The sequence below is a fragment of the Phoxinus phoxinus genome, assembly GCF_949152265.1.
Source record: "Phoxinus phoxinus genome assembly, chromosome: 22".
NCBI classification, from domain to species: Eukaryota; Metazoa; Chordata; class Actinopteri; order Cypriniformes; family Leuciscidae; genus Phoxinus; species Phoxinus phoxinus.
Window position 1 is genome coordinate 14,232,195 of NC_136897.1, and position 27,454 is coordinate 14,259,648.

The following is a 27,454-nucleotide window of genomic DNA, read 5'->3' on the forward strand; positions in this document are numbered from 1 at the left end:
ACAAAACTCATTTTGCGTCTCTTGAGATGCATGTCATATGAACAACTAGTCATCTACGTCATTAAACAATGGTTTAAGTCTTAATAGACAACATAACATTCAGTTGTAAGCATGCTTTTGACTAAAGAAAACCGTTCATAAGAGTTGTTCGTTCAGGAATTGGCCAAGTTGGACAACACTATTCACTGACTATTCTGCTTGTGCTGTATGTTTTCATTTAGTAAAAATAAACGGTTTGTAAGAGTTCTTTGTTCGGGATTTTGTCATTTTTATTTCTAACTCTTGCTTTTATGTTTTTGTCGTCATGTCTAAAGGCTGTTCGCCGGCAGCATCCCCAGAGTGACGTTCATCAGCATGGGAGGCTTCATTTTCCTCGGCGCATATGAGAAAGTGCGCCGTACGCTTTTATAAACACCCTCTCCATGTCGGATTCCTCAACCCATTCCCTGACCATACGGCCAGAACTGCAAGACGAGGTCAGAGACCAGCACTGCAGATGAGTGGAGGTTGGTCAAATCTGACTGAGAAGCGCACCCTCTGTCCCAGTTTGAACCGCTGGTCTCGAGTCCACGGCTAGGACACCTGGTGTCTGGATAAAAAGATCACATAACACAGGGGTTTGCATTCCTGCTCATCAGTGCACAACAGATTGAGTTTAACAGCCTGAATTCCACTTATGTTGCACCACAGATCGGGTTCAAACTCAAATGTCATTTTTGCAAACCTATGTGAATCGATTAAAAAAGTTTTTTTTTTGCAAAAATGAATTGGCTATTTGTATTACAACATGGTCCTTTATATGCTTCAGTCATGAATACACTAATTGGTAACAAGTTAAAATGCGTTACCAATATTATTCCAGTGGATTATCATTACATGTTGAGTCTAGACTTTGATCCCCAAGCTTAAGCTAGTTGCTCTACCTGCTTCACTATTATTAGCTGAAAAAACACACAAGAGTCGAGCAGAATGCAGAGAAAGACGGATTAGTCCACAGGTGTGAATGTTTGTCTGACCTGTCATGAGGCTTGGGGCACAAGTACAATACTGAAGCAACAGTGGGCCGTTCCAGTCAACAGCCACCTTACACTGGTATGTGCTTTCTGTCCAAACACAGACTCCAACAATACAGAAGAACGATTTTAACGAAATCATTACAGAGATTTCTGTGATTGTTGTTTTGGGGTTTCTTAAAGGAACACGCCGACTTTTTGGGAATTTAGCTTATTCACCGTATCCCCCAGAGTTAGATAAGTCCATACATACCCTTCTCATCTCCGTGCGTGCCGCAACTCTGTCTGACGCACCCACCGCTAGCCTAGCTTAGCACAAAGACTGGAGGTAAATGGCTCCAGCTAGCATACTGCTCCCAATAAGTGACAGAAGGTGAAGCTCTGCTACTTCTGTGGAGTGATTAGCGCAACACTCTGAGCGAACTCTCTGCTCTTCACCACAGGGCGTCTCAGATGCTGCGAGCAAATCACTCTGCAGAAGTAGCAGTGCTTCGCCTTCTGAGAATATAGTTCCCAGTATGTATGCGGTTAGAAGATGGATGTGTCTCATGTGACCTTGTTATTTGTACACGCTGTGACTATACAAATCACAACATGTAAATAGGAAAATGTTGGCGTTATTTTGTCACTTATTGGGAGCAGTATGCTAGCTGGAGCCGTTTATCTCCAGTCTTTGTGCTAAGCTAGGCTAGCGGTGGGTGCGTCAGACAGATTTACGGCACGCACGGAGATGAGAAGGGTATGTATGGACTTATCTAACTCCGGGGGATACGGTGAATAAGCTAAATTCCCAAAAAGTCGGCGTGTTCCTTTAAAACAAATGTGAGGGGGCACTAACTTAACCTATTCAATAAGTATTTTCAACCAGTGCATCAAAATAAAGACACAAACCAGAGGGAGTAAAAGAGCAACATGTGACTTTAATAAACACTTGTCATTTTGACACTTCAACAGTTTTAGCCATGTGGGTGAACAGCTGTGATTAGAGTTCATTTCAATAAATTAATCTGGTATGACCCAAACATCTGTAGAGTTAACAGATGTGAATTAGTGAGGTCCTTCACAGAGTTAAACTGGCATTTGCTGTAATCGAACTTTACAAAACTTTCCCCTTGTTTAGTAGGAGAGATTTTTCACTATTTGGCCTAAAAACCTTGGCTGTTGACATGAACCAGTTTGGCTCAGGCTAACCAACAAACACAATATGTAGCTTAGCATTAGTTGCTTTAGTCCTGAGACTATATGAGCTGATGAGGGGTTCACTTATTTCCGCTTTTTTTCCCTTTACATGTAGACATTCTGTGTGGTTGAAGGAAGACCCTGAAGGCCAGCACACGTAGCTTGAGTTTATTATTTTTTAGACGCTCTTTCCCTTTCGTGATTTGGCAGCATTCTGCTTTTCTGTTAGCTAAAAGTCAGTTAGAACAAATCTCTCTAAATGTTAATGGTTGGATAATGTGTTATTTTCCCAAATGTTAAAAAAGGCGGTCAACAAATACATTTAAAAATCGGGTTCAAATACCACAGGTAGGTGAGTGAAGCAGCTTTTGGTGCCATGTACCTTTGATAACGGAAGAGCCTCGATTGCATCAGAATTTCAGGCTGTAAAAATGTTCAATTCATGTGTTCGAGTCCTCAAAGTGCTTACATTTTCCCTTATGCCAATATTTACCATTTCTGTACCATAACGGACCTGAAATTCCAATGCCGAGCTTTTCCTTCATCACAGACCAGAACATACATATATTCTGACAAAGGAATATTCCAGGTTAAACACCAGTTAGTGATGACAAATAAAATATTCGTCTTTGTTGTCTGCCCATAGACTGTTATTGTAATGCCTTTGTGTACACTTTTTTTTTTTTTTTGCTTGTTTTTGCAAACTGAAGTATGAATTGAAATGATTAATTTTGTGGTAAATGGGACAAAGCTGTGTTGTGGGGAGACTTTCCCACACCTTTTACCAATGAATTTCCATGATTTTGGTAAACGGTGTCAAAGTTACCCACAACACAGCTTTGTGTCATTTACCACCAGTCATCATTTATAGAGATTGTACGTGTGTGTGTGTATATATTCCTTCAAAAGTATAAATTAAGACAAATGTAATCTACCGTTCAAAAGTTTGGGGTTTGTAATATTTTTAAAATTGTATAAAATATTTAAATATAATAAAAGTCTCAATGCCTACCAAAGCACATAAATACAGTAAAAACTATATTGTGAAATTGCATTTTAATTTCTCTTAATATATTTTGAAACCTTGATACTTTAAAAAAAAGAAATTATATGATGAATATAACCTTCAAATGAACAGCATTTAATTGAAATATATATTTATGTAACATTATAAATGTATTTACGGTCACTTTTGATCAATTTAAAGCATCATTGCTGAATAAAAGTATTACAAACAAAAATATTACAGACCCCAAAAACATATGATCGTTTCTATGATTTTTGAAGATTTTGTTAATTTCCATTACTTTTCTAGGCATCAAACAAGAAAGTCCCTGATATTTCCAGGTTGTCTGACCATGGGACCCCTGTATCTTATTTAACCTAAAATATTCCTTTAAGACAGCCTATTGTGATCATTGGGTTATTTAGACTTCAAGTGCATGACAAAATTCCCATTTGTGAAAGGAAAAGTATACAGACATCTCCCAACAAAACATGTAGATTCTTTGATCTTGCAATAAGGCACTGCTTATAAAACTGGGAAAAGCAGGAGAGATCTGTAAAAAAAAGAAATAAAATAACCACTCTGATCTCACCATGCAGCGAATAGAGTTAAACACTCTTTTGTAAAAGATCTAGAATACATATTCATATATTTATATATGAAAACTCTTATGTACAGCTCAAAGCCCAACGTTATAGCACTCTGTCATACATTTTGCATGCGTCAAATGCAAGCCACATTTCTGAAGTGTGAACAAAGCCTCCCTGAGGAGGATTATATCTATATACATCATTAACGCTCGCATGGGACGCCATCTTCCCACTCAAGCTTCGCCTTCAAACTCCGGACGCCCCTATTCTGCATTCAGATAGACGGGGGCAGCTTTGTCTGTGCCCCTCAGTGTGAGGTAGCAGTTCTCAGTGCAAAAGAATTTTTAAAAAAGAGTGATGGTGCGCTGTTAGTCACTGGCCCGCCCGAAGGATTCACTCTCGCTTAGGGTGGCATCGGGCGTATGAGCGTGTCCGTTGGGTAATAGAGTCTGTGTAAGCTCGGACCCAATGTCACAGTCCCCAGACAGGAGCTTTACTGGCCGATGGTAAGTCTCTTCAAGTGAGGGAGGTGTGTCTAAACGATTCACCAACAGTCCTGAAAGAGGATAAGAGAAATTAGGAAATAAGTGAGGTCAAACACTATTCTAGTTGTGAAAAACAAGAAATATTATCACTGTATTAAGTCAATGTGAAGTCAATCATCACCATGGTATAAATCAATTAAAAAAAAGTGTTTTCGCTAAGTGATGCCAGTAATAATGATTTATGGGACATGAGTGAGACGTCTTAAATTTATGGCTATCTAAAACACAGCCACGGAGCAAAGGATTGATGAATCCGTTCCCTCATCATTCTCACCTTTTCGGTCGTACTGTTGCGATGAGGGCGATGTCACCCTGTCGTGGTTGGTGGGAAAGATGGGAGTTTGACACTCTTTCCTGACCCCGTTGGGTGTGCCATTGCAGTGTGGTTCACCGGTGTTGTGGCTGGTGAACGTTGATGTCTGGTGTGTCTGCTGATACTCCAGGCCTGAAGGGGGCGCTAACCCATGAGGGAGGTAGTTGCAGTGTTTGGAGTAACTTGTACCGTTTTCCAGGCAGTCTGAACACACATCATAGCCTGAAGCGAGAGAAGCTTGTTAACATTGTTATGCGAAGATCATTTTAAACGGACACATTAAAAAATGTTTTATCTATTTTGTAAATGAAGGTTATAGATCGTATTGTGAACTATTAATCAATGCATACATTTCTTTTTTTTCTTTTTACCTTGTAGAGTATTGTTTAACTTTATCATTGACTAACAAATTTTTGACTGAACTGATTAAATATATTTATAGAATTTATATATTCCACAGGTTTTTCTCTCTCAAAATTCGCTTGGAAAAGGTCAGTAGATTGTCAGGATCTACAAGAGAAGCGTGGATACTGTACCATTGTTTTCTATGTGTCCGTTGGGTTGAGATCCGCCATTGGACTCCACTCGTATACACACATCCTGTCTCTCTGATAGAGTCCCCTGAGAGGACAGGTAACTGGGGACATCAGGAGGGACAATTGTCTCGTCTGTAAAAGGCAAGCGCAAAAGGTTTTAGATAAATGTCTTGCAAAACAAAAACGTTCTGAACCCTAAACAAACTAAATCTTCGAATATACGCACCTGTGTTTACACTGCACTCCTCGCTCTTCTTCCTCGTCTGGTAGATAATACACACCCAAACTAGTGATGTCACCACAATACTGGTCACCACAGCTATGACAATGATTCCAACAGTAACGGTGCTGGGGCTTGTGAAAGGCGCGCAGTCCTCGTATCGCTGGTAAACACTGAGCTGGCAGTGAGCTCGCTCTGTGCCGAGGGTGTTGGACATGACACACGTGTAGCGTCCTGCGTCCTCAAAGGTGGTGGTGCCGATCACCAAGAGCTGATTCCCTGGAGTGAAGTGGTGACGGTCGCTGGGACGAAGGGGCTCCTCCCCCTTTAGCCAGGTGATGCGAGGAGGTGGGCTGCCTAAAGCCTTGCACTGCAACGCAACAGTTTCGCCCACCACCACATTTCTATCCTCCATTTCCTGTGCCAGATGAGGGGTCTCTGCAGGAAGATTACAGGGAATACTTATTGAATAACATACGGACATGAGTAAATTTTTCCAAGTACTTAAAATTCCTTAAATGGCTCGACATTGGGGTTTAATTCATGTCACAGCTGCGAATCATAATTGTATTGGACACAAAATTATTTTTGGAAACCAAACATTTTAAATCTGCTTAAATTGTATTTTTCAAACTTTTAAGGACCACACTAGCATTATGGATATCAGTTCCATGTAAAAAAAAATAAAAAGAGTCTGATTTCTGAACAAATGATTCCTATGAACTGGTTCTTTTCAGTGAAAAACAAAACAAAAACAAAGCAGAATCAGCATTGTCCAATTTCTGAATGAATGAGTGATATTCAGTGAATCAAAAATATACAGTGGGACCACTAGTTGGATTCCCAAATGAATGATGCTTATGAACTGATTCGTTTTAGAGAATAAAGTATGTGTGACCAAGTGTATTCCAATTCCTGAACAAATGACTCTTATGAACTTGTGCTTTTTAGTGAATTAAAAACAGTGTAGTCTTATTTCCAAATGAATGACTCTTGTGAGCTGAATTTTTTTCCAGTGCTTGAAGTATGTAGTCTGATTCATGAAACGATTGACTCGAGTCAATTCTTTTTAGTGAATGAAAAAAGCCCAGTTTAGGTTGACCACTAAAATGAGTATTTCACCGTTTCTGCCTAGCAATTACTCAGTCGAGAGCTCAGAAACACTCAAAATGTGAGCCCTCAGCACTTCCTCTACTGCCTGTGACCTCTTTCCTGACCTTTCACCTTCAACCAGCACATAAAACCCAGCTGCTTCAAAAAAACATTCCTACGTAGAACTAAGCAGCGGTTACCAAAACTCCAACAGCTTAATAAACAAATCTAAATTCCATAATGTAAATATTACAAAAATGACCTTACCTAGCACTGTTAGAGTGACATTGGCGGAGATCATGCCCGCCGTGTTTTTGGCCGTGCAGCTGTACACGCCCATATCCTCAGGCTTCACGTCCATGATGAAGAAGACATCATCATCAGGCATCACACGCATGCGGCGCTCTCGGGCGGCAGGGAAATCCGTACCGCCATCTTTCTGCCACGCCACCTGGGGAGTCGGATGCCCTTCGGCCGCGCACTCCAACCGCGCCTTCGTGCCCGTGCGGATCGTGATGTCGCGTGGGGTCTTCACGAATGAAGGCAGCACTGTGTGCATAGAAAAGCAAAGGGAAATTAGCCCTAGCGAGGATTATTCCCATAATGTTGCTGCATCAGCACCAAACAAGCCCAGCATTCATAGCTGTGACTAACTCAATTGGTGATGGGAAATGGCTTGATTTGGACGGGCATGAAACCAAAAATGCCTCCGGACAATCAATTTGCATCTGTTGCTCCAACTGACAAGGCATGTAATCCAAGTGTACTGCTAGCAGCAGAGAAGCTAAAAAGTTCCCAAATTCTTCACAGTTTGGGCTGAATGTTCAAACCATGGTGTGAACTGGTGTGATTAGTACGTTTAAAGAATTACATGCAAGACAGACTTAAAATTGATTTTAAAAGTGAAGAATTTCAGACTTTAAATGATAAATGTATGTATAAAGTAATGCTTAAATATATAAACATTATTATATTAGATAGTATATTATAAATTATATAAACATAAAATATAACATTATAAATATTTGTATATATATATAAAGTATGTATAATATTATATAAATATTATGTACATTATATAAAATTATATATTTCAACAACAACTTTAATTCATAATATATTACTAAAATAATATATAACATTCAGGGAAAAATCCATTATTACAAATGAAACTGAACTAAACTAGACCCAAAAATATTTATAAAACTTTTTTTTTAATGATATATGTATAATATGTAATATTAAACAAATATTTAAAGCCTTTAAAGAGATGATATAAAAAAAAAATTGTTACGTTCAAATCATTAATCATTCCATTGGAACAAAGGATCTTTGCATGATGGGCATTTTGTGCACATGGTATGACTGATGGTCAAACTGAAAAGTACAGCTATGTAGTTTAGGTGTGTTAATGTACCGTTTACAGTGACGCGGGCCTTGCTAGAGTAGGAAGAGCCGAAGTGGTTACTGATGATGCACTGGTAGCGGCCCTCATGGTTGAAGGTGACGTGCCGGAGGTGGAGGATCGTGGTGTACTCCATCACCCCTCCGTCACTGGCCCGCACATGGGCGAAGTTCTCCACCTCAGCTTGGCGTAGCGTCTCCTGGTCCTTGCGCCAGGTGAAGGTCATGGGTGAGCTGCTGCTGCTGGCAGCCGTGCAGGTCAGACGCACATCTTTGCCCAATACTGCTGCCGTGGTCACAGGGTTGACCGTGATCTTGGGTTTGGGAAGATCATCTGGAAGGAAGTCAATGCATAGACACATTTGAACACATCTCAAGATGAAGTTATTTCGTTTTTGTGACTTGTTTGTTTGTCATAGACTATGGGTGTAGGATATAGCACTACTTACGACAAACAAAGCTCTGTGGTGGAGCCTGGTAGATGCTGGTGCCCTTCAAGTTCTCTGGGTGGGCACATGTGGCCTGAACGCCAGGCTGCAGCCCTCGTGTTACCAGCCACTCCGGAAACCAGTCCAGCTGGCAGTCGCACAGAAAACTATCACTCTGAATATGACTGCAGAAAGAGGGGACAAAAGAAAGAGCCTCAGCCTGATGGAGATGATTTGACAGAATTGAATTATTGTGCACTTTCATGTCGTCAAAGTAGCATCCAAAAGAAATGGCTAATTTAATAAGCATAATGTCAAATATTTAAACAAATATATGTATAAATAAAGTTATACAAAAAATTCGGACTGAAATATGTTTAAGAACAGGATTTTTAAAACAATATTATGTTCAAAGGGTTGGTAAGATTTTTTAAAGTTTTTGAAGTCCCCAAGGCTGCATTTTATTTGGTTTTCTATTTCAATATATCTTAAAATGTTATTTATTCCTGTGATGTCAAAGATTAATTTTCAGCATCACATGATCCTTTTAGAAATCATTCTAATATGCTGATTTGATGCTCAAGAAACATTTCTTATAATCATTAATGTTGAAAACAGGTGTGCTGCTTAATATTTTTGTGGAAACTGCTAAAAAAAATTCTGGATTATTTGATGTTTTACTGTCACTTTTGATCAATTGAATGCATCCTTAGTAAAAAATGTCACATGTAAAAAATGTAAAGTGCACTTAAAATAAATATTTAATATTTAAATTGTCATTAGTGATGGCGTTCCATGATTTCCTTAAAAGGAAACTAAACATTTCATCATGACTTGTATGTGCATGCATGTGTATTAATCGCAATTATTTGACTGTTAACTGTCAGCCAAACATTCATGATGTTGAGAAACATTCTAACCGGATGAGTGGTTGTGCGTGTGAAAAGGAGCACGTGTTTAATGGGACTCACAGGTAACGCAGGTTCTTCATCTTACTGAATGCCTCGGGCTGGATGGAGCGGATGGCATTTTCCCCCAAGTTCCTGTTGAGAGATTAAACAGGGCCCTCAGGCGTGACGGAAAAGAGGACATGGGAATGTTCACATATAGCTGCTGCACTCGCATGCAAATCTGTAGCCTATTTTTATACGGGATAACTCCGAACAAGGTGGAAAGACCCTAAAATCAGATGTGGAGTTACAGCGTCTGCAGAAATGCTTAAAAATTCCATTTCTTCTACGAAACTGACCATATGCTCCATAACCGTGTTCCTGTGCAAGTTAAAGCTGGCTCTAACGAGACAAGAGCAGCTGGCCTTGCAAACCACCCCGTCCTCTCCTTTTACAAAGACACTATTAAATTGCTAGCAGCCCTCTTAAGCATTTACTTTTGGCAGTGAGAGCAGAACGGCATTGTGGGATACTCACAGGTGCTCCAGAGCCTCCAGGCCCGAGAAGGCTTTCTTGGCCACCGACTTGATCTTGTTTCCAAACAGAGTTCTGCCGTTTCCAGACACGCAGGGCGAGATAAACGAGTGGGAAGAGAGAAAGAGAGAGAGAGTGCACAATTAGTTGGGCTGAATCTGATAAGAGAGGGGGATTGTGGGATTGGAAATCCGAACTGTGTAGAGATTAGGAGGAGGGTGAGGAATCGGGGCCCGGCGCAGCTCTTCAAAGCGTACTTTTATCTTTATTAGAATTTAATAGCGATGACAAGGTGGAGCCCAGAGCTCGAGGTCACATGAAAAGGAGCTTCAGCGGCTGGAGGACGACACGGCTTGTAAAGTAATAAAAGTGGCCTTGTCAAGGCTGTGGTTCAAACCCCTTGTAGGGGCTAATCCCGCTCGTGCTTCAAAAGCAGCCGTACACACACACGCACCGCGGGACGGCGAAGAGGAACGGGCTCCTTCGGGGATGTAACCCCCAACCCAGATGACACGATTTCCATTCTTAAGCATGTTGGACCAAACTCAAGCCCCTGATCAGTGCACTTCCTGTCCAAGAGGACTCGAGACTCCTCAGTCAGCACCGTGAAAGCCAGCACCTCCTCATATAAACCAGATTTGACACCTGACAATGTTGTCGTTTCAATCAGGGGATGATCTTGCTGACCTTGGATGGGCGGATATTGGCTCACAATCTTGAGACGTGTCTAGGGCTGTTGTGTGCTGTGATAAACATGACCTTTACAGCAGCAGAGGAAAAGTAGAGATGCACCGATATTAAATTTACGGCTGATAATGATAGTCTGATCATTATTTTCATGTTATGGCTGACAACCAATAAATGACCAATGTAAAATCTTTGTTTAATCTTAAATTAAAAATAAAGTAAAAACTAAACTCATTTTTAAATGATACAAGGCATCACAACATAGTACTGTTAGACTCGTTACAAATCTGTAGATTTTTCAAAGTGATTTTGGGATTTGTAAAAGATTACAATGTTCCCTTTGTAATTAAATTATTAGTGATTCAACGATGACGGCAAAGGTAATCTAAATGTGAAAATAGGGGAAATGAGCATGCAGAATTATTATTGATGGATACCAATTAAAAAAACACTTTACATAAAGGCCCCAATTAACTTGCAATGTGCAATACATTTTTTACAGTATTTATTAATATTTGTTAATAAAAAAATGCAACTGTTGATTGTCAAGTTATTTTAGCTCAGGTCCATCTAATTAATATTATGAATATAATACTTAATATTATTTAAAGTATTATTTATTGTTAGTGCATGTTAACTAACATAGTTAACTAATATGAACAAATTAAACCTTACTATAAAGTATTACCAAATAATATTGTATCATATTAAAGAGCCATTCAATAATGTATCTTTATTAATTTAATTGTCAAAAATTATGATATAAATAGAATAAAAAAATAGAAATAGAATAAATTGTCTCACGGCTTTAGTAAAGTTTCCTGAGTCACCTAGTTTATTGAATACGTGCCCAGAAAACCCAGCCTCTGCCGTGTCTGTCAGCGGCCTGATGGTCTGTGTGTGTGCGACAGCATCTGTCATCTCCTGAAAGACTAAGACATCACCTCCACTCATCTCCTCAGGCCCCCCCACCATTCCTGAAGCAGCCACCCATCTGCAGGTCATCCTCTGGGCAGCCTTACCAACCCTATCATTCAAAAGCTCTAGTATTCCAAATAGATGCTAACTGGATCCGTTGACATCATGGGCAGGGTCACACACGGAATCTGTGTGTGAAGATTTGGACCGTACAAATGATTCACAAGCAAATTTTCTAAGAAAAAGCCAAAATTGTACCTAAAATCTACTAAAACTTGAGTCATTCTCATTTTGAACTATAGAAATGCCCGTCTTGTGGTAAGAAAACAATGGAAACGACTTTGATGTTGTGCGCATCGCTCTCTAATTCTCACTCGCATATTCCCAGGTTTGGTGAATAGGCTTTCTGGCAGGGTGGCTGTCAGGATTTGGCGAGGGATGTGCATCAACAGGCGGCTTCCGCAGATTTGCGAACCTCCGCTCCCATAACAAAAGGCGCAGGTCGGTGCGTTTGATGTGTGTGAGCACACCCCCTCCTCCGCCTGCCTCCCTTTTTATGCCCTCGCTGATTCCATCACAACAGCAAAGCCAAGAGCTCATCTCCGATCGGTCAATGATGAAAAGCGTTCGCTCCAGTACTCAAACTCAAATGACCTCCACCACTAAGACTTCCCTTCCCAAATCTGCACTGCATAAAATATGAGCCTTGTGCAAGACGCGGGTTGAGGTTACCTGCGCTTCCTCTTTTTTTTGAGTCAATAAACATGAAATTTTCTTGGAAAAGTGCGGCCTGCTTTTGTACTATGAAATTTGATGTTTATTGTGAAGTAAGATATTAGGGATTTCAATTGTCATGGTTGCAACTGGTTTAAGAATGTCCAAAAATGTAAGTGCAGAGGGAAAGGAAAGAGCATAACACTCACAGCTTGTTGAGGTTTTCGAGGCCAGTGAAGGCCCCATTGGTGTCCTCTATAGTGCCAGAGATGTCATTATGATCCAACTCCCTGCAGAGAAGGAAAAAAAAGAGATTAGGAAAGAGAGACAAAGAATACGGAACAATTTACATTTGCTAAGCTCCGCCCACCTTGGTTGCTGTTGTTAAAAGTTTAGATCTTCCCCAAAATGCGCCGGAAACTTCCATGACCAGTGATTTTTATTAAATATATACATAAATTGTATATATATATATATATATATATATATATATATATATATTATTTTGTGAGCTGGAATGAAGTTTGAAGCACTTTTATCTGCCATTCTTTAATTTTGTAAAAGTTGACATATATTAATGCATTTTTAAATTACATTTTAAATTTATTTTAAATGTTAATAAAAAATATATTGCATTCATTTCATTTTCAATTTTATATGTAACTAAAATAATGATTTAATGAGCATTTTTTTCAATCATTTCTGTAGAACGAAACGAGGTAGGATTGGTCAGTAATGTTTTAAAGGCGGTGCTTAGCGGAGGATCAATTTCTCGTCCATAAACCGCTGACAGATGTTCAGCAGTGGCACAAGCTGCCCTGGACACCTGGTTAAAAACAAGAACGTCCAACAACACTCTCTTTCTTGCTTTCTCTCCCTCTCTTTCCCTCTGCCAACCAAGCACATTCTTTTCTTTGTGAATTGTGACATTAAGAAGCGCAGCAACGCACAGGCCGATGCATGAATAATGCATGACAGCTGAAAGCGTCTTGCACAAACACAACTCTTTCACACAGTTGCACACATATACTCAACTCTGACAGCCGTTTGAATCAGTCACCGCACCAACCATGTTGGCAGGTAAAGGCATATGGGCATACGCATAAAACAGCTTCAGACGAATCTCAAACAAGCCTGGACGGTGCCAGCGACCTGCCTACAAGACCCTAACTTTCCGATGAAAACCTCTAAACATGACGGATGTGACTGGCCTGTTCCTCGAATTTAAATAATTATGCACATTTTAACTGAAACTTGTGACTTAAAGCCCAAAGTATACAGTTTTTGCATGCAACTACTACACACAATAGATGGCTGTTTGTATAAGGGGATGGAGAGATTATCACATCGCAGACACTAAACAAGAATGAAACTTTCTAGTGCGCATGCGTTTGTGCACGCTCTCAAATGGAGTATACTTTGAAAGGCTGTGCGTTCGGCTGTACGCATACGCCAAGCATTCACATCAAAAAGTATACTTAGGCTTTAGATGGTATTAGGTAAGGTCACATTTACCGTTGTTCTGTGAATTTTCATGGGTGAAATCCAGTCATTTCAATAGGAATCCACAGAGTACGATTTAACTATAGATTTTGTATTATAAATTTGCAAATGCGCCACATTGACCAACAGAGAGTTGCTTGCTTTGAAAGGGAATTCTGTGTGAGCTGTGCTTCATACATTGCTACACTAGTGATCGCACCTTTACAATGTTTTGGTGGACTTGTAATGGTATTCTTTGAAGTACTATTGTTTATGAATAGTAATCATCTCATAATACCATGGAATTACCATCTGATGCCATTTTTGTAAGGGGTCCCTGTGTTTCTATGCTATTATAAAAAGATTGTTGTCGCTGAAAAAGAATAAATGTCTTTTTGAGGTGAGAGGGTGGAGGGATTGAGCCAGTTCCCTCCAGGCTGACAACCGCCCCCTTGGCTCTTTCTGTTACTTTCCCTCCATGCCTGGGCTCGGCTGCCAATTTCCTATTCTTTCTGGCTGGCTGCTTGTGAATGGACCCTGGCTTGTTAATGACAGTAAGGGCGGAGGCCCCCAGGCCTGACCCCCACCTCCTCGGCTCAAAGACGGTCCGGTTCTGGTCTCTCACACCCGACCAGGGCTTCTCTCGCCCGGCCAGAAGCGCGCACCAATTAAAACCTCCCCTGCTTCTTTTCAACGGGAGCCCCAGCTAGGCACTAAGGCCATGATTAGATTAGAACTGGCTCAGAGAGAGAGCGAGGGAGAGAGAGAGAGAGAACGATATAAAGGAAATCAAGCAAGTAAGACATAAAGGAAGGACGGAACAAAAGAAAACAGAGGCCCTCACAATCGCACTTCACAGGCCCCTTCCCCCCACACTCTGCCCACTGCCAGCAGCGCTGAGGGCCGTGTTGTGCCTTGGCTTGTCACCCCACTGTGAAAAAGCCTTCAACTAAGAAAGTAAAGACAGAATTCTTCTCTCTTTTCTCTTTTGAGACACTGAAAGAGGGGGGCATGAAGCGGCGGTTGAGACTGTGTGTCTATAGAAGTCAGGCCGAAGAGTTGGTCTCCCATAATGCCTTTCACTGTGCGAGAAAAAAAAAAAAAAAAAAAAAAAAGAGGTTGCCTCTACTAGGAGGCCTTGAGCAGGGTGCACATGTGCATCCAACTTTGGTGGGAACCAACAAGGAAACAAAGAGGAAAAGAAACCAGAAAGTTTTCTCACCAGACTTAATGGCTAACGGCTACTTTAGCAAATGCCACTAAATCAATCCGCACGTTTTTCTGCCACAGCTTTAATTCATTTAGAAACTAAGACCGTTTTGTGTGCCCATTTCATGAAGGGAAACACTGTCTAGAACGATTGATTTCAATGGGGAAGGCGTGTTACTGACACGCGTGCATAAGTAGACATTTTTTTGACAGGCAGGACTCTTATTTCTATGTATATTTTTACTATTTTGTATTATATTTTATCTGTTTTTCTTTGCTATTTTGTCATTGTTATTCATTTTATTCATATTTTCTGTATTTGTTACCATTAATTTTACCATTTTATTTGTTATTTAAAGACTTAAATTACTGGGTAGAAAAAAAGAGGAATGTGATCAGGGCAGAACGGACTTGAACCTGCTCCCCCCCCATATGAGCGCCGTGACTCAGTGTGACAGAGCAGTGGCATAATGGTTGGCATGTAGACTTCCAAACCACTGTGCCACAGCTTTGACCCCATCAAGTGTTTTTCACATGCAGGATTAGTCTTAGTTCAGGATCCCAGAGGTTTCCTCACAGGGTAAGAACACTTACAGCGTACGTAGGGAACTGAGGCCTCTGAACGCTCCCTCGGTGATGTGAATGATGGAATTGTGTCCCAAACGCAGCGAGATCAAATTCACCAGCTTGGCAAAACTACCCTCAGACAGCTTCGTCAGGTTATTATAGGACAAGTTCCTGAAAAAAATGGAAAACAAACAAGAACTGCGTTCAACTTTTGCATGTCCATATTATGGTATCCTCGATTAGCTTTTTCAATGTTTATCACGGAAGGTTGATGTCTCATCAGGCAGTCTTGTATTAGACAGCCATGTCATAAACCTATCTGCAAAATCATGGCGGACCACTCAGCTGATACCACAGTCAACACATGCCCTACCAATAAAGCCTTGTTACCCCCACAACGGACAAGAGTGTTAGCTAGAGTAAGATATAGCACAATACGCTTGACAGGACTGCGCAGTGTATACACACATTCACCCAGATAAGATCACTTTCACTCAGGTACAGATCTCTATGTAACACTTGGCAGACATATACGTGGAGGATTACGCTGTTTTCTTTAACTAGCGTCAGTAGAGATGAGTGAAAACGGTGCTGAGCTCCTAAGCGCTGGCAATCCCGTGCATCATTAGGGGATAAACAGAGCTTATCTACAGCAAGACGAGGAGTGCTGTGCTTTTAGTGCAGTAGGTGATACTGCGGACAAATACTTCCGTGTAATGTAAAAATTGGGTGCGATTAATTTTTTTTTTTACCAGGTGTCAAATTTGAATAATAATCCTCTTGTAGATTATATTTTGTTATATACACTACCGTTCAAAAGTTTGGGGTAAGTTAGATTTTGTTTCAAGAAATGAATGCATTTATTCAGCAAGGGTGCATTAATCTGATCAAAAGTGACAGTAAAGACATTTACAATGTTACAAAAAATTTCTATTTCCAATAAATGCTGTTCTTTTGAATTTTGAGTCCTGAAAAACATGTATCATGTTTTCACAAAAATATGTAGCAGCAACTGTTTTCAACATTGATGATAATTATTAATTTTTTTTACTTGAAGGCCAAATCAGCATATTATAATGATTTTTGAAGGATCATGTAACAATGAAGAGTGGAGTAATGATGCTGAAAATTCAGCTTTGACATTACAGGAGTGAATTACAATATATTAAAATAGAAAACAGTTATTTTAAATTGTAATAATATTTCACAATACTGTTTTTACGGTATTTTTGATCAAATAAACGCAGCATTGGTGAGCATAAGAGACTTCTTTAAAAACAACTTTTTTTTAATAACGTACCAACCCCAAACCTTGAATGGTAGTGCATACATGTACAAATATCTGAAAAGCATCTTAAAAAGAGCAGATTTTCATAGATCCTAAATCATAAATGTCCTTCTAACATTCGTCAAGCAACATTGTAGCAATGCATTTCAGAGAAAATCTACATGAAATCCACACATATGCCTGCGCTATGAGCTATCTTTAACCATAAAAGTTACAATAATTAATTATGATTCTTATTATTTTAAATAAATGTATATAAATGTAATACATAATTAAATAACATTTTATTATTCTTTAAAACAAGAAATACATGTACATATTTTTTTTCAGTTACACTTGTTGATTCAAGTTTTATTTTTTATATATATATACTGAAGAACGAGTTATAGAGGAAATGAGTGAGATCTCACAGTTCTCGGAGTCTCTCACAGAAGCCCCATCCCTCAGAGTTAAAGTAAGAGATAGAGTTGTTGGAGAGGTAGAGCTGCAGGAGCGACTCCAGACCGTACAGAGAGCCGCTGTTCACCTCCCGAAGATTGTTATAGTCCAGGTGCCTACAGATGACAAGTGCACACAATATAATAACTGTATGAGGCAAACAGATTCACTACATGTGGTGCATGTATATTTTATTGCAGGTTTGAAATATCAGTTCAAAAATATGAAGCACTATCAATGGTCTATTGTGACAACTATTAATAATTATGTATATGTGGTAACAAGATTCGGACTCACAGAACCCTCATCCGGGCCAGACCCCAGAACGCCCCATCCGTCAGCTTGCTGATGTTGTTTCTCTGAAGCTTGAGAACTTCTAAACTGCTCAAACCTTGGAAGGTGAGTCCCTCGATCAACCGCAACCTGTTCCTGCTCAGCTCCCTACAAAACACACAATTAAAATGGGATTCAAATAAATAAATGACCAAAAAGGTACTTGAGGAAATGTCCACAGCATGATATTCTGAAGACATTCAAAATAAAGGTTATTTATTGGCATCTATGGTTTCATATAGAGCCTTTAACATCCATGGAACCTTTCCATGGTACAAAAAGTGGACAAAAAATATGTTTCACATTGAGACAAAATGGTTCTTTTAAGAACGGTTTACTGAAAGGTTCTTCTGGACCCCAAAATGGCTCTTATATGCGTTGAGTAAACAGATAGCATGTCCAGCTGACCATCAGGTCACATAAAGCAGCTCTTCTCCCTCTTTGATGTCAGTACTAACTAACCTATTGTTCTCGCTCACCAACATAGCTGTGGCTTTGTGGTTGCTGAAATGCACTCCAGGTGTGTGTGAGAGGTTTAATATGAGCTTATGTTGCCTCATTCATACATAGATTCAGTATCACTCTGTCCAACTGAAGAACAAAGCATATTTTTGATGGAAGTCTGATATGAGCAGAAACAAAGAGCTTAGGTACAGATGGTTACGCTTGGGGCAAAGAGGGATCAATAGATCTGCAGTGGAGTGAAAGAATTGTTCTGCTCTGATGTTTACCAGTGGTCTTCTGACCATGACTGCTGATACGTTTAATATAACATCTGGAAACAAGTGTTGGGGGGTGGGGGGGTACTTTAAACTGTAGCTTCCAAAGCTGCTGAATTATTTAAAATATAGTTTAAACTACTCATTTTGCGAATTGTGCTACAATTGAAACTAAATGCATTTAAGTCCTTGTCCATAGAAAGTATTCATTTCTTTCTTACTGACCCCAAACCTTTGAGCATGTGTATGGACAGTATAGTGCACTCACAGCTGTGTGAGCTTAGGCAGCTCCAGGCCTTTAACAGGAAGGTGGGTCAGTCGGTTCCGGCTAAGTCGGAGGATCTGCAGACTCCCGGCGAGGTTCTTAAGCGCCCCGAACTCCAGATGAACAATCTTATTACTGCTCAGGTGCCTACAGAGATGAAATATCCCTCTTCAGATTATGAAAGAATACAGCGTTACATGAACACGGATGTTCACAGTTACATCTTTTTGAAAGAGAGAGAATGAGTGTGTTTCTTACAGGTCCTTGATTTGTAACCCCGGAGGGAAGCAGTGCTCTCTCAGCTCTGTGATGTCATTATTACTCAGATCTAGCGTCTCCAGAGCAGAGAAGTTCTGCAGCAGGCTCCCCTCCAGTCTGCGGATTTTATTATGGTGCCTAGAAGGGGGAAAAAAGAACACATCTATTATAACTAACTCTATACACAGCTGTACAAACCTTCACTGAGTGTTTAATATGGCTTCACGTGACACTCTGGACAGATTACATACTAATCTATTTTTTAATGTCTACACAGATCAGGCAAACAAATGGAATATCCTGACAAAAACTAAGACTGTAGATATATCCTTGGTTACTCTAGACTTATAATTCTCACGCCGCTTTATCACAGTTTTTTTTTTTGGTTTATTAGTGCATAGGCAACTATATGTTGGCCCACATATCTGTGCTGATAGGCAGATGGCTGCTCTAACCACATGAGGCTCTTTCGGAGAGAATGTGTCAATAGGGCTTTGAAGCCCAATGGAGGCTTGTTTCCACACACGCCTTCAGAAGTGCCAAGTGACTGTGGCTAGATACGGTAACTTGATTTGTCAACACACACATGCAAAGGCACAAACACATACAGGCCTGGAATCCCAAACAAAAACCCAGCGATGGTGACAAATATCAGTCAGATGAAAGATTCATCTAAACCGGTGTATGTCTGTTTCTGTACATAAAGCTTTGGGTGCAACAGAAGAGATTAACAACAGACTAAATATATTATGACTCATAACTCATAAGACAACTATATGCCTCTTCATTTTAGCTTTAAAGCTAATTTTCACACCAAGTGAAAGACGATTTTAAACCGAAACAATGCATTTCTATGATATGCATTACACCTAATTTTTGCACTGGACTCTGTGTTAATACATTTGATGCAAAAAATGTGTGATGTTTGCGAATATTTTAGTTGTGTTTAGTCAGAAAAGTGTGTAAAAAAATCTGACAATCAACTTTTTTCCCCAAATCTTAAATCATGAATTGGATTTGGATTAGATTCGCTGTGAAGTGTTCGGGTTAGTTTGTGCATATTTTAACATTTTAGTTTCGTTTAGTCACACAAAGGTATAACAAATCCGGTATCCAATCCTTTTTTAATGTTCTGCATTGTATTCGGATTAGATCGTGAACACTTGTTTTGTTTGTTAATATTTCAAACTCTTGTTTTGACTCAATTCAGTCAAAAGTAAAACGAATACAATTTTAAAAACAAAACTTAGAGTGAACATTTTGTTGCGTTTGTGAATATTTTGTGTTTTCTTGTCATTTAGTTAGTCAAGCTCGGTGTGAACTGTTGTTAACGTGGTAAAGACAAATCAATAACAGTTTTCTCTCAAGGGGGCTTTGGATTTCTGTCCTTCCCCCTTTTTTCTTTGCTTCTATTTCTCTTTAGGGTTGAGGCATGAGAAAGCAGCTGACTTAAGAATCACACTTGTTTTTGCCGGCCACGGAAGGAATGGCGAGGTCAAGCTCTCCACATCTGGAATTTGTTTTGGGGTAGTTTCAGAGTAAGCCATCCCCGCACTGGAGGATGGAACAGTACTAAAGAAAAAAAAGAGAAAAAAAATCTCCCTCTATTAAACTTGCTACTAAATAACAACAAAAAAAAAAAAAAGTAAGAGAGAGGGCTTAAGGAAATGACGTTGCATAAGAGGAAAGCTTAGGTTACAAGCTTTGGGGTAAATACCGTGGGATATGAATATGGTTCAGGAATTACTATCTGCTACCATTTCTATATCATGGTACCGCCACAGTACTCTGTTTGCACGGATGCACTGGGCCAACTGAACCTCATATTCAAGTATTCTCCATACTAAATATGAGAGATATTCGGTCGAACCTGAAACATGCTCCATTGAGGCTGGCTAGTCATGCTCAACGCTCCAGCACCTGCACTATGATCAATGCTAACAGGAAACCCTACAAAGACCAGGCAGACAGGCCCATACAGCGAAGACGAGTCTGTGCTGGAACAACAAAGCCTCCTTATTCGGCTTCCCAATACTGCGTAAATCTCACGGTAAACACGCGGTCCGCTGAGGCCAAGAGGGGATTTCTGCTCTGGTTGTCTGCTGGCAGGTGTTCTGTGGGAGCCTAATAGACCAGCAAGGCCTTTCCCAGTGAAGACGGGACCCGGCAGACACGCAGATGCTCCCTGGGTTGACGTTTAACTGGAATTCTGGGTGGGAATTGTGAGAAGAGGGGAAAAAGAAAGAGGAATGGAAGGACAGAAGAAAGAGCGAGCGAGAACGACGGAAGGAAAGAGAAAAGGAGGGAGTACCCCCACTGTCCCACCTGAATAAACAGACAGAGGGTATGGATGAGGACGTGTGCTGTGCTTACCGCCCTACAGGATGTTCCTGTGACTAACAGAGCACTGAGACTCCACTGAGTAGCAGGTCAGCAGCTGGTGACCTTCTCCGGGCAAAAAAAAACATGCTGACGTTAAACGAGAGAAACGGTCCACTCTCATGCGCTGGCCATCCCAGGCCTGAATCCGTTTTAAAGTGGTACTGCTGGGATCAGCTCAGATCTAGGATCAGACTTACCACATCTGGGTTACAGCAGACCCAAGGCAAAACGATACTTTACAAATAGTTTACAAAGACTTTGCCTGTGGTTTAGTTGTTTTTCTTACACTTGTTTGGGTTAAACTGAAATGCTATAGCTGGATTCCAAACAACGTCTGGATCAGTGTCGGAATCAGTTGTTGGGGAGAGAGAGAGAGTGTGGGAGCTGAACGTCTTAGCCAGTTAATCCAACCAAAGCAGCACCGCACAAAGGATAAGGAGGTTAGCTGCTTTAGGCAGCATTGATTGGCTTATCTGCTTGATGAACTCTGAAAGTAAGGAGAAGAAATGGTGTGGGAAGGTTTGTGAAGGGTGTTCTGAGCCCTCAAAGATTGTCTCAGGTAGGGATGGATCGGAATGGTCGAGTAGACTAGTTAGTCCAACAACTAACACGACTCATATTTTTTATTTGTTTTAAAGGGATAATTAACTCAAATCACCCATTATGTCGTTCAAAATCTGTGAGACTTATTTTGTTCAGCAGAACACCAGATTACATATTTTGAAGAATGTTGGTAATCAAATATCAAAAATCAAAAATGTATGAGAGAGAAAAAAAGGCATTTTTCAGAATATCTTATTTTATGTTCCACAAAATAAATAAAAGTCATACTGGTTTGGAATGACATGAAGGTGAGTAAATGGCAGAATTTAAATTTATAGGTGAACTATCCCTTTAATATTTATTTTATATTGTATAATATATATATATATATATATATATATATATATATATATATTGTTTATGAAAATATAAATACATTTTGGGCAATTTATTATTTAAAAATATTACTATTGGCGACAAAACAACAATGTTTTGTTGTTGTTTTCTTTTTTTTAACTTCTCTTAAACATTGAGTCTAATAAGTAACAATGGCAAATTTATGCCATAGTGAAAAGTCGTTGAACAGATGAAAAATATTGATATAATATCAAGATCAATGTGACAATCAAGCGGTTTAACATAAATAAATGTGGGCTCCAGACCCCCATCCCCCACCCCAAGTCCTACCATACACCTCAAACACCTAGCAAGAGTAACATCTGTCAAACACTTCCCAACAGTTGAGAATCACAATGAACTAAAACGCCACGATGTGCATCTGTACTATATGCAGTGGCAGTAAAAAGTGAGACCAGATGTCCAACATCAAACTGTTTGAATACGACTGTCAGCAGTCAAAGGAAAAGATTAAAATCAGTAGAATGCCGACTCTGCTGTTTAAACACTTCACTAGAGAGAGAGGGAAAGAGAGCGCTACTGTTTAAATGCCGTGCTCGGTTCAGATGAAACGGGGCATTGAGGAGTTTGGTGTTGGTGACAGACGAAGCAGTATTTTAGTGCTGGCTCTGTGGCCGTATCACAGGGGGCTGCTGTCCGACAGCATTCCAGCTGGTGAACTCAGAGGGAAGGAATTCTGTGAGCGTTCCGAACAAGAGCCACGAGCAGGAGTCGGGTCAGGTGTTCCTCACAGGTGGAAATCGAGAACTCTCGCTCTTTCTGTTCCTACCCCTTCATCCGTCTGTATCAGTAACCGTCCCATCTCGCCCCCTTTCCGACTGACCCCTCCCCCATTTCTTTTACAGTAAACCATTTGATTGACAGCTACAGCTGGGCGTTCTACTACATTCAGCTGTGCGGCTCAAAAAAGACGAGCCCTTCCCGATATGCAGCGACCCTCTATAGCAACAGGCCTCGAACCAGGGCCAAAAAAAGAAGCGCCCTTCCATTTGGACGTACATTCCCTGATCATCACCCCCCCATTCCAACCTTTCCCGATATCCTCCGAGCACAGCTCGCCAGTGTAATATCAAATGTTCCAATCCTGTGAATTGAACTGAGCAGGTTTTTCATCATTTCTGGGAGATGGTGATTAACTGTAAATCAATGAGGTCACACCATGACAGCACAACTGTCCGCTATAAAGACACCGATCGCTTTACCGCTTAACTGAACGACACATTTGGTAGTGGAAAGATATATTACAGATGGGAACATGATCCGTGCAGAAGACAGATTACTGCTGGGATATCAGTGAAGGAGATACAGGCAAACTGGTGCTCTGAAAACAGGGATATACAGACTGAACATGACTTAAGTCTATAACCAAGCATTATTTAAAGCGTGTAAAGGTAAAATATTTTGATAATTTGATATAAAGAAATCACTGCTTAAAAAACGCAGTTGTCTTCAATCATTTTGCAGTTCTGTTTGGTGACACTTTATAGCACTGAAATTACAGACGTCACCTTTGATATTAGTTTAAGTATAAACCTGATATTCATTACTAACATTTGCATCTTGTGCAAATCTGTCTATGTTACTGTACTGTAAAAAAAAAACTCATATTCACAAACCATAAATGCGTACCTGGATGCTAAGGAAGGAATGGGCTCAACCGCCAAGAAACAAACACAGATACACATGATCACCCCAAATAAGGTAGTAATTCTCCAGGGTAACGCTAGTAAAAGTTTCACTAACACAGCCAGCAACACTAAGCACCATCCAGAGGTGGGAATTTTTAGGCTTGCACAATCCCGATTCAATAACTACAAAAATATTAAATGAGTAACAAATGGAAAGGATTTACATGAATGAAGCCTGATTTGCTAAAATTTAAATATTCCCTGAAGAAAATATGACTGTTCACACCATGCAAACAATAATTTGTTTTGTGTATAGAAAGTGCCAACTCAGCAGCATGCGTCATCACAGCGCATCACACACTGATGTTTACTTACAAGAACAGTGTAACGACTGTTGCTGCTGCGTCTCCAAATGAAGGGATGGATGTCAGCTCATTGTGGTCAAGCCTCCTGTCAATTAAAAAAGCAGGACACAATCCAGGTTAAATAATATAATTATTAATATCATTTATTTACAACGTTTTGAACAACCTTTCTTGTAATATACCTCATAGATCTCATATTTGAAATATATATGTTTTTTTATATGTATTTCATGTATTTTGATATGCAAATATTATCATAAATAAAATAAATCTGATCATTAATCATTAATATAATATAATATATGCTTTTAACATGGTATATATGTATATACACACACTAACAGTGAGCATCCACACACTGAAAGAGAAAGTAGGCCCGTCTGGCAGAGGGCCAGACACAGTCCCTCGATGTATTAAATATTTACAGCGCAGGTTAGTGGCTGGTGTCGGGTGATGATGGAAGGCGCTTATAATAGCAAACCTCTTTATTCCCAATCTCCGCCACTTTCAGGACAATAGCCACCAGCTAAAGTACTTAAATATCCAATGGCACTGACAGCACGCTTTAAAATGATTTATGACCGATTGTGGCTAATGGCTGTAATTAACATTATTACACCATTTAATGAACTTCATTCAATTGCCTCTCTCTGTGGGGCTCTAGCTGTGGGAATGTTTTCTAGCCAGGATCAGAAGTGGTTTATATTTTACACGTAAAATTAACCAGCACTTCCTCTCAGAAACAAAGAGTTGTCTTATATGCTTAAAGATGCATAATTGTCCTTGAAACAAAAGTTGGCCGTAAAGTTTGTGAAGCCCGACATCATCCTGTTACAGCTCTGGGAAAAGTTGCTAGCATGCTAATTGATGTCATTAAGCAGGGACAGATTTACAGCTGACATAGGGCCGATCTACAGGAGGTTTGGACTCGAGACATGACGGGGACATGGGACTGTTCTACTCACACTTCTCTCAGGTTGGGCAGATTGGAGAGGATGTCCATATCGACTGCTGTCAGCTTGTTGTGGCTCAGATTTCTGAGTGAACAAAGAGAGGGAGGGGAAGAGAGAGAGAGAGAAATGTATTAAAACACTTTAGTCAGGCGCTCATAACGGTCGACAGACGCTACTCCTTCAGTAAAAAGCGGCGACATGAAAACGATCGCATTTCTCTCACGAGCAGACCCATTCAAGCGCCCTAAATCTCTCGCCTCACTATATCTACTTTGCCAGCAGCAGCTTTCAACAACACACCGAACAGTCTATCAGTCCGGTTCATCACTGAAACGTGTCATATCGACACTTATGGCCCATAAATCAGAAACATCAACAGCCTCCTTTAGCGGGACGTCATCTTCATTTCAGCGCGGTTCAGGCGAGCACTCATCCAAGGGCTTCAGATCGGGCTTGGCAGAGCGCTGACCTCCTGCTCTCCCTGCTGAAATGTCAGAGATTGATGGCGCTGTGATCTATAAAGCTCCTGTCAGCTCTGTGGTTTCTTCCTTCGCTCCTCGGCTACTGCCTCAGATTTTCCTTTCGGATGGGCTGCACCATTCTTGCATTGTTTATAGTTGGAGTAAATGGTTTAAAAAGGGACTCTTTGGCTGAATTTATATTCAATCTTAGGAGAGTATTGAAATTTTGGCAGTACTTTCCCCCCAATTTTTATTTATTTTTTAGAGAATGAGAGAGAACCGCAAATTATTAGCGAAGAAAGCAGGAATGGAAGGCGGGTGAGTTGGATTCAAACAGGAATTTCCCAAACAAACACCAAGGCTCGACATGTCTGGATCATATAAAATGTTTTTTATTATAAATATTATTACAGTTAAAAGAAAGATTTATTATGATCAATGTTAAAAACGGATGTTATTGCTGTGAAAACATCATTTATTTCAGAATTCCTCAAAAGAACAGCTTTCATTTCAAATAAAAATATTTTGTAACATTATAAATGTCTTTACTGTAACTTGTCATCAATATAACGCATCTTTGCTGAATAAAAGTATTCATTTCTTTTCTTTCTTTTTTTTAAATCGTACTAACCCCAAACTGTTTAATACTTCTCAATATTTATTCTTATTCTTACAAGAATATTCCAGGTCAAAGACTTATATTTTAAAGGAATAAGCTAGCTTAAATGCTTCATATATATATAGTATACAAACATTGCAGCACTATATATTTTTAAAGGAATTTTCAGGTTAAATTCAAGTTAAACAACTAACAGTTATGCACGTACAATGGAAGTTGAGTGACTGGGCTTTTGGACGTTCAGGCCAATAGAAAGTGTAATAAGAAGTGTCCACATGTACAATCCGTTTAGAAAGCGGTTTGTTCCCGCAAACACAAACTATTGACTTTCAGATTATCTTCAACTCCCTGACTAACAGACTCAATGACGCACCCATCAAGGTCCACTTATTAGAGTTAGCTAACTGTTTTAATTGGCAGCTGATCTGCGCTTGTAAAGAAACAATTGGATGATTGTTTTTCCATCTGCCGAGTCGAACCTGAGTGAGGATTTGTGGAGCTAGCTGGTTGTAAAGAAGCAGAATTACACCTAATGTGTGTTTCTCACTCAGAGCTGTCAACCCCAGCCATACACAAGCAAACTTGAGATAGAACAGACATCGACTATAGTTAACATTTAGGATGGTTCTTTAACTCAATTCAGCATTGTGCACCAAAGGAGGAATAAACAAAAGGAAAAATATATTTTAATAATGCAGAGATCATAATTTAATAAATCACACTTTAAGTAGCTCAATCTGCCGCTATTCAAGAGGTAAAGTTGCGCAAACTAGCAAAGCAATTTACTCTAGTACTTTACTTGGTCTGAACAGGAAAAACTGTGACAATGCTTCTGTGGTTCGGCTCATGTGTGTGTTTGTGTGGAGATAATAACACAGGGTGAGCTGCCCTGAAGGCAATCATCTGACAGGGGTGAACACAGTGAAATTACAGTCCTGTAGCATGAGGCAATTACCTAATTATACCGAAGCAAAGTGAAAAATTGCAGGCTTGCTTAAAAGAGCCTCACCAGGGGGCACAAATACTGTCGAGAAAAAGCATGTACGCCGGTGTGGAACGGAGGTTGATAATCTGCTTTAGCCGTTTCCAACCTGCAAATTGCTGAAAAATGAGCGTAATGAAACCGACAATCTCGTCATTCACACGCCGATTACTGAATGATGTTCATATTAGTTTCCACTACAGAATTTTATGGGCTGAAATGGAGACCAAATACAAGGTTAAACAACACCACAATTGTCAACAGCTCTGTCAATCATTAGTGGGTGGAGCTAATAAAGAGACGGGAAGTATTAGTCATTTAAATGATTTACTGCTATACAGCCAAGCAAGACAAAAAGCTCATTAGACTAGATCTCCGAGTCAGTCTTCATGGGGACCTCATGTTTGGAGAACTGACCCATTCCTAACCAGACAAAAAGGACATGAGAGTGATATATAATCACAAGTGTATAATTC

The 27,454-nt window shown here is 39.9% G+C and overlaps 2 protein-coding genes across 4 annotated transcripts in view; one reads left to right on the top strand and one right to left on the bottom strand.

The window, feature by feature from the left end:
* The window catches only part of slc25a26 (solute carrier family 25 member 26), a 58,109-nt gene extending 57,342 nt beyond the window's left edge, over window positions 1-767 (top strand). For both annotated transcript variants that reach the window (XR_013795946.1, XM_079598093.1), the window contains one exon: window positions 315-767. Coding sequence is in view for 1 of the 2 variants with exons in the window: in XM_079598093.1 (XP_079454219.1) it covers window positions 315-411 (97 nt within the window). In the remaining variant the exon portion in view is untranslated. The remainder of the gene's footprint in view (window positions 1-314) is intronic.
* Window positions 768-1,913: 1,146 nt separating this feature from the next.
* Window positions 1,914-27,454, bottom strand: part of lrig1 (leucine-rich repeats and immunoglobulin-like domains 1) — a 35,742-nt gene continuing 10,201 nt past the window's right edge. The window contains exons 2-19 of one of the 2 annotated variants that reach the window (XR_013796011.1): window positions 24,929-25,000; window positions 23,974-24,048; window positions 18,629-18,766; window positions 18,374-18,517; window positions 17,351-17,494; window positions 17,026-17,169; window positions 15,355-15,498; window positions 12,279-12,359; window positions 9,754-9,825; window positions 9,298-9,369; window positions 8,348-8,511; window positions 7,912-8,232; window positions 6,762-7,043; window positions 5,409-5,840; window positions 5,183-5,314; window positions 4,608-4,868; window positions 3,073-4,344; window positions 1,914-2,943 (exon numbers count right to left, since the gene is read on the bottom strand). Coding sequence is in view for 1 of the 2 variants with exons in the window: in XM_079598423.1 (XP_079454549.1) it covers window positions 4,157-4,344; window positions 4,608-4,868; window positions 5,183-5,314; window positions 5,409-5,840; window positions 6,762-7,043; window positions 7,912-8,232; window positions 8,348-8,511; window positions 9,298-9,369; window positions 9,754-9,825; window positions 12,279-12,359; window positions 15,355-15,498; window positions 17,026-17,169; window positions 17,351-17,494; window positions 18,374-18,517; window positions 18,629-18,766; window positions 23,974-24,048; window positions 24,929-25,000 (2,866 nt within the window). In the remaining variant the exon portion in view is untranslated. Of the gene's footprint in view, window positions 4,345-4,607; window positions 4,869-5,182; window positions 5,315-5,408; window positions 5,841-6,761; window positions 7,044-7,911; window positions 8,233-8,347; window positions 8,512-9,297; window positions 9,370-9,753; window positions 9,826-12,278; window positions 12,360-15,354; window positions 15,499-17,025; window positions 17,170-17,350; window positions 17,495-18,373; window positions 18,518-18,628; window positions 18,767-23,973; window positions 24,049-24,928; window positions 25,001-27,454 lie in introns of both variants that reach the window. The other variant, XM_079598423.1, reaches the window with a different exon arrangement.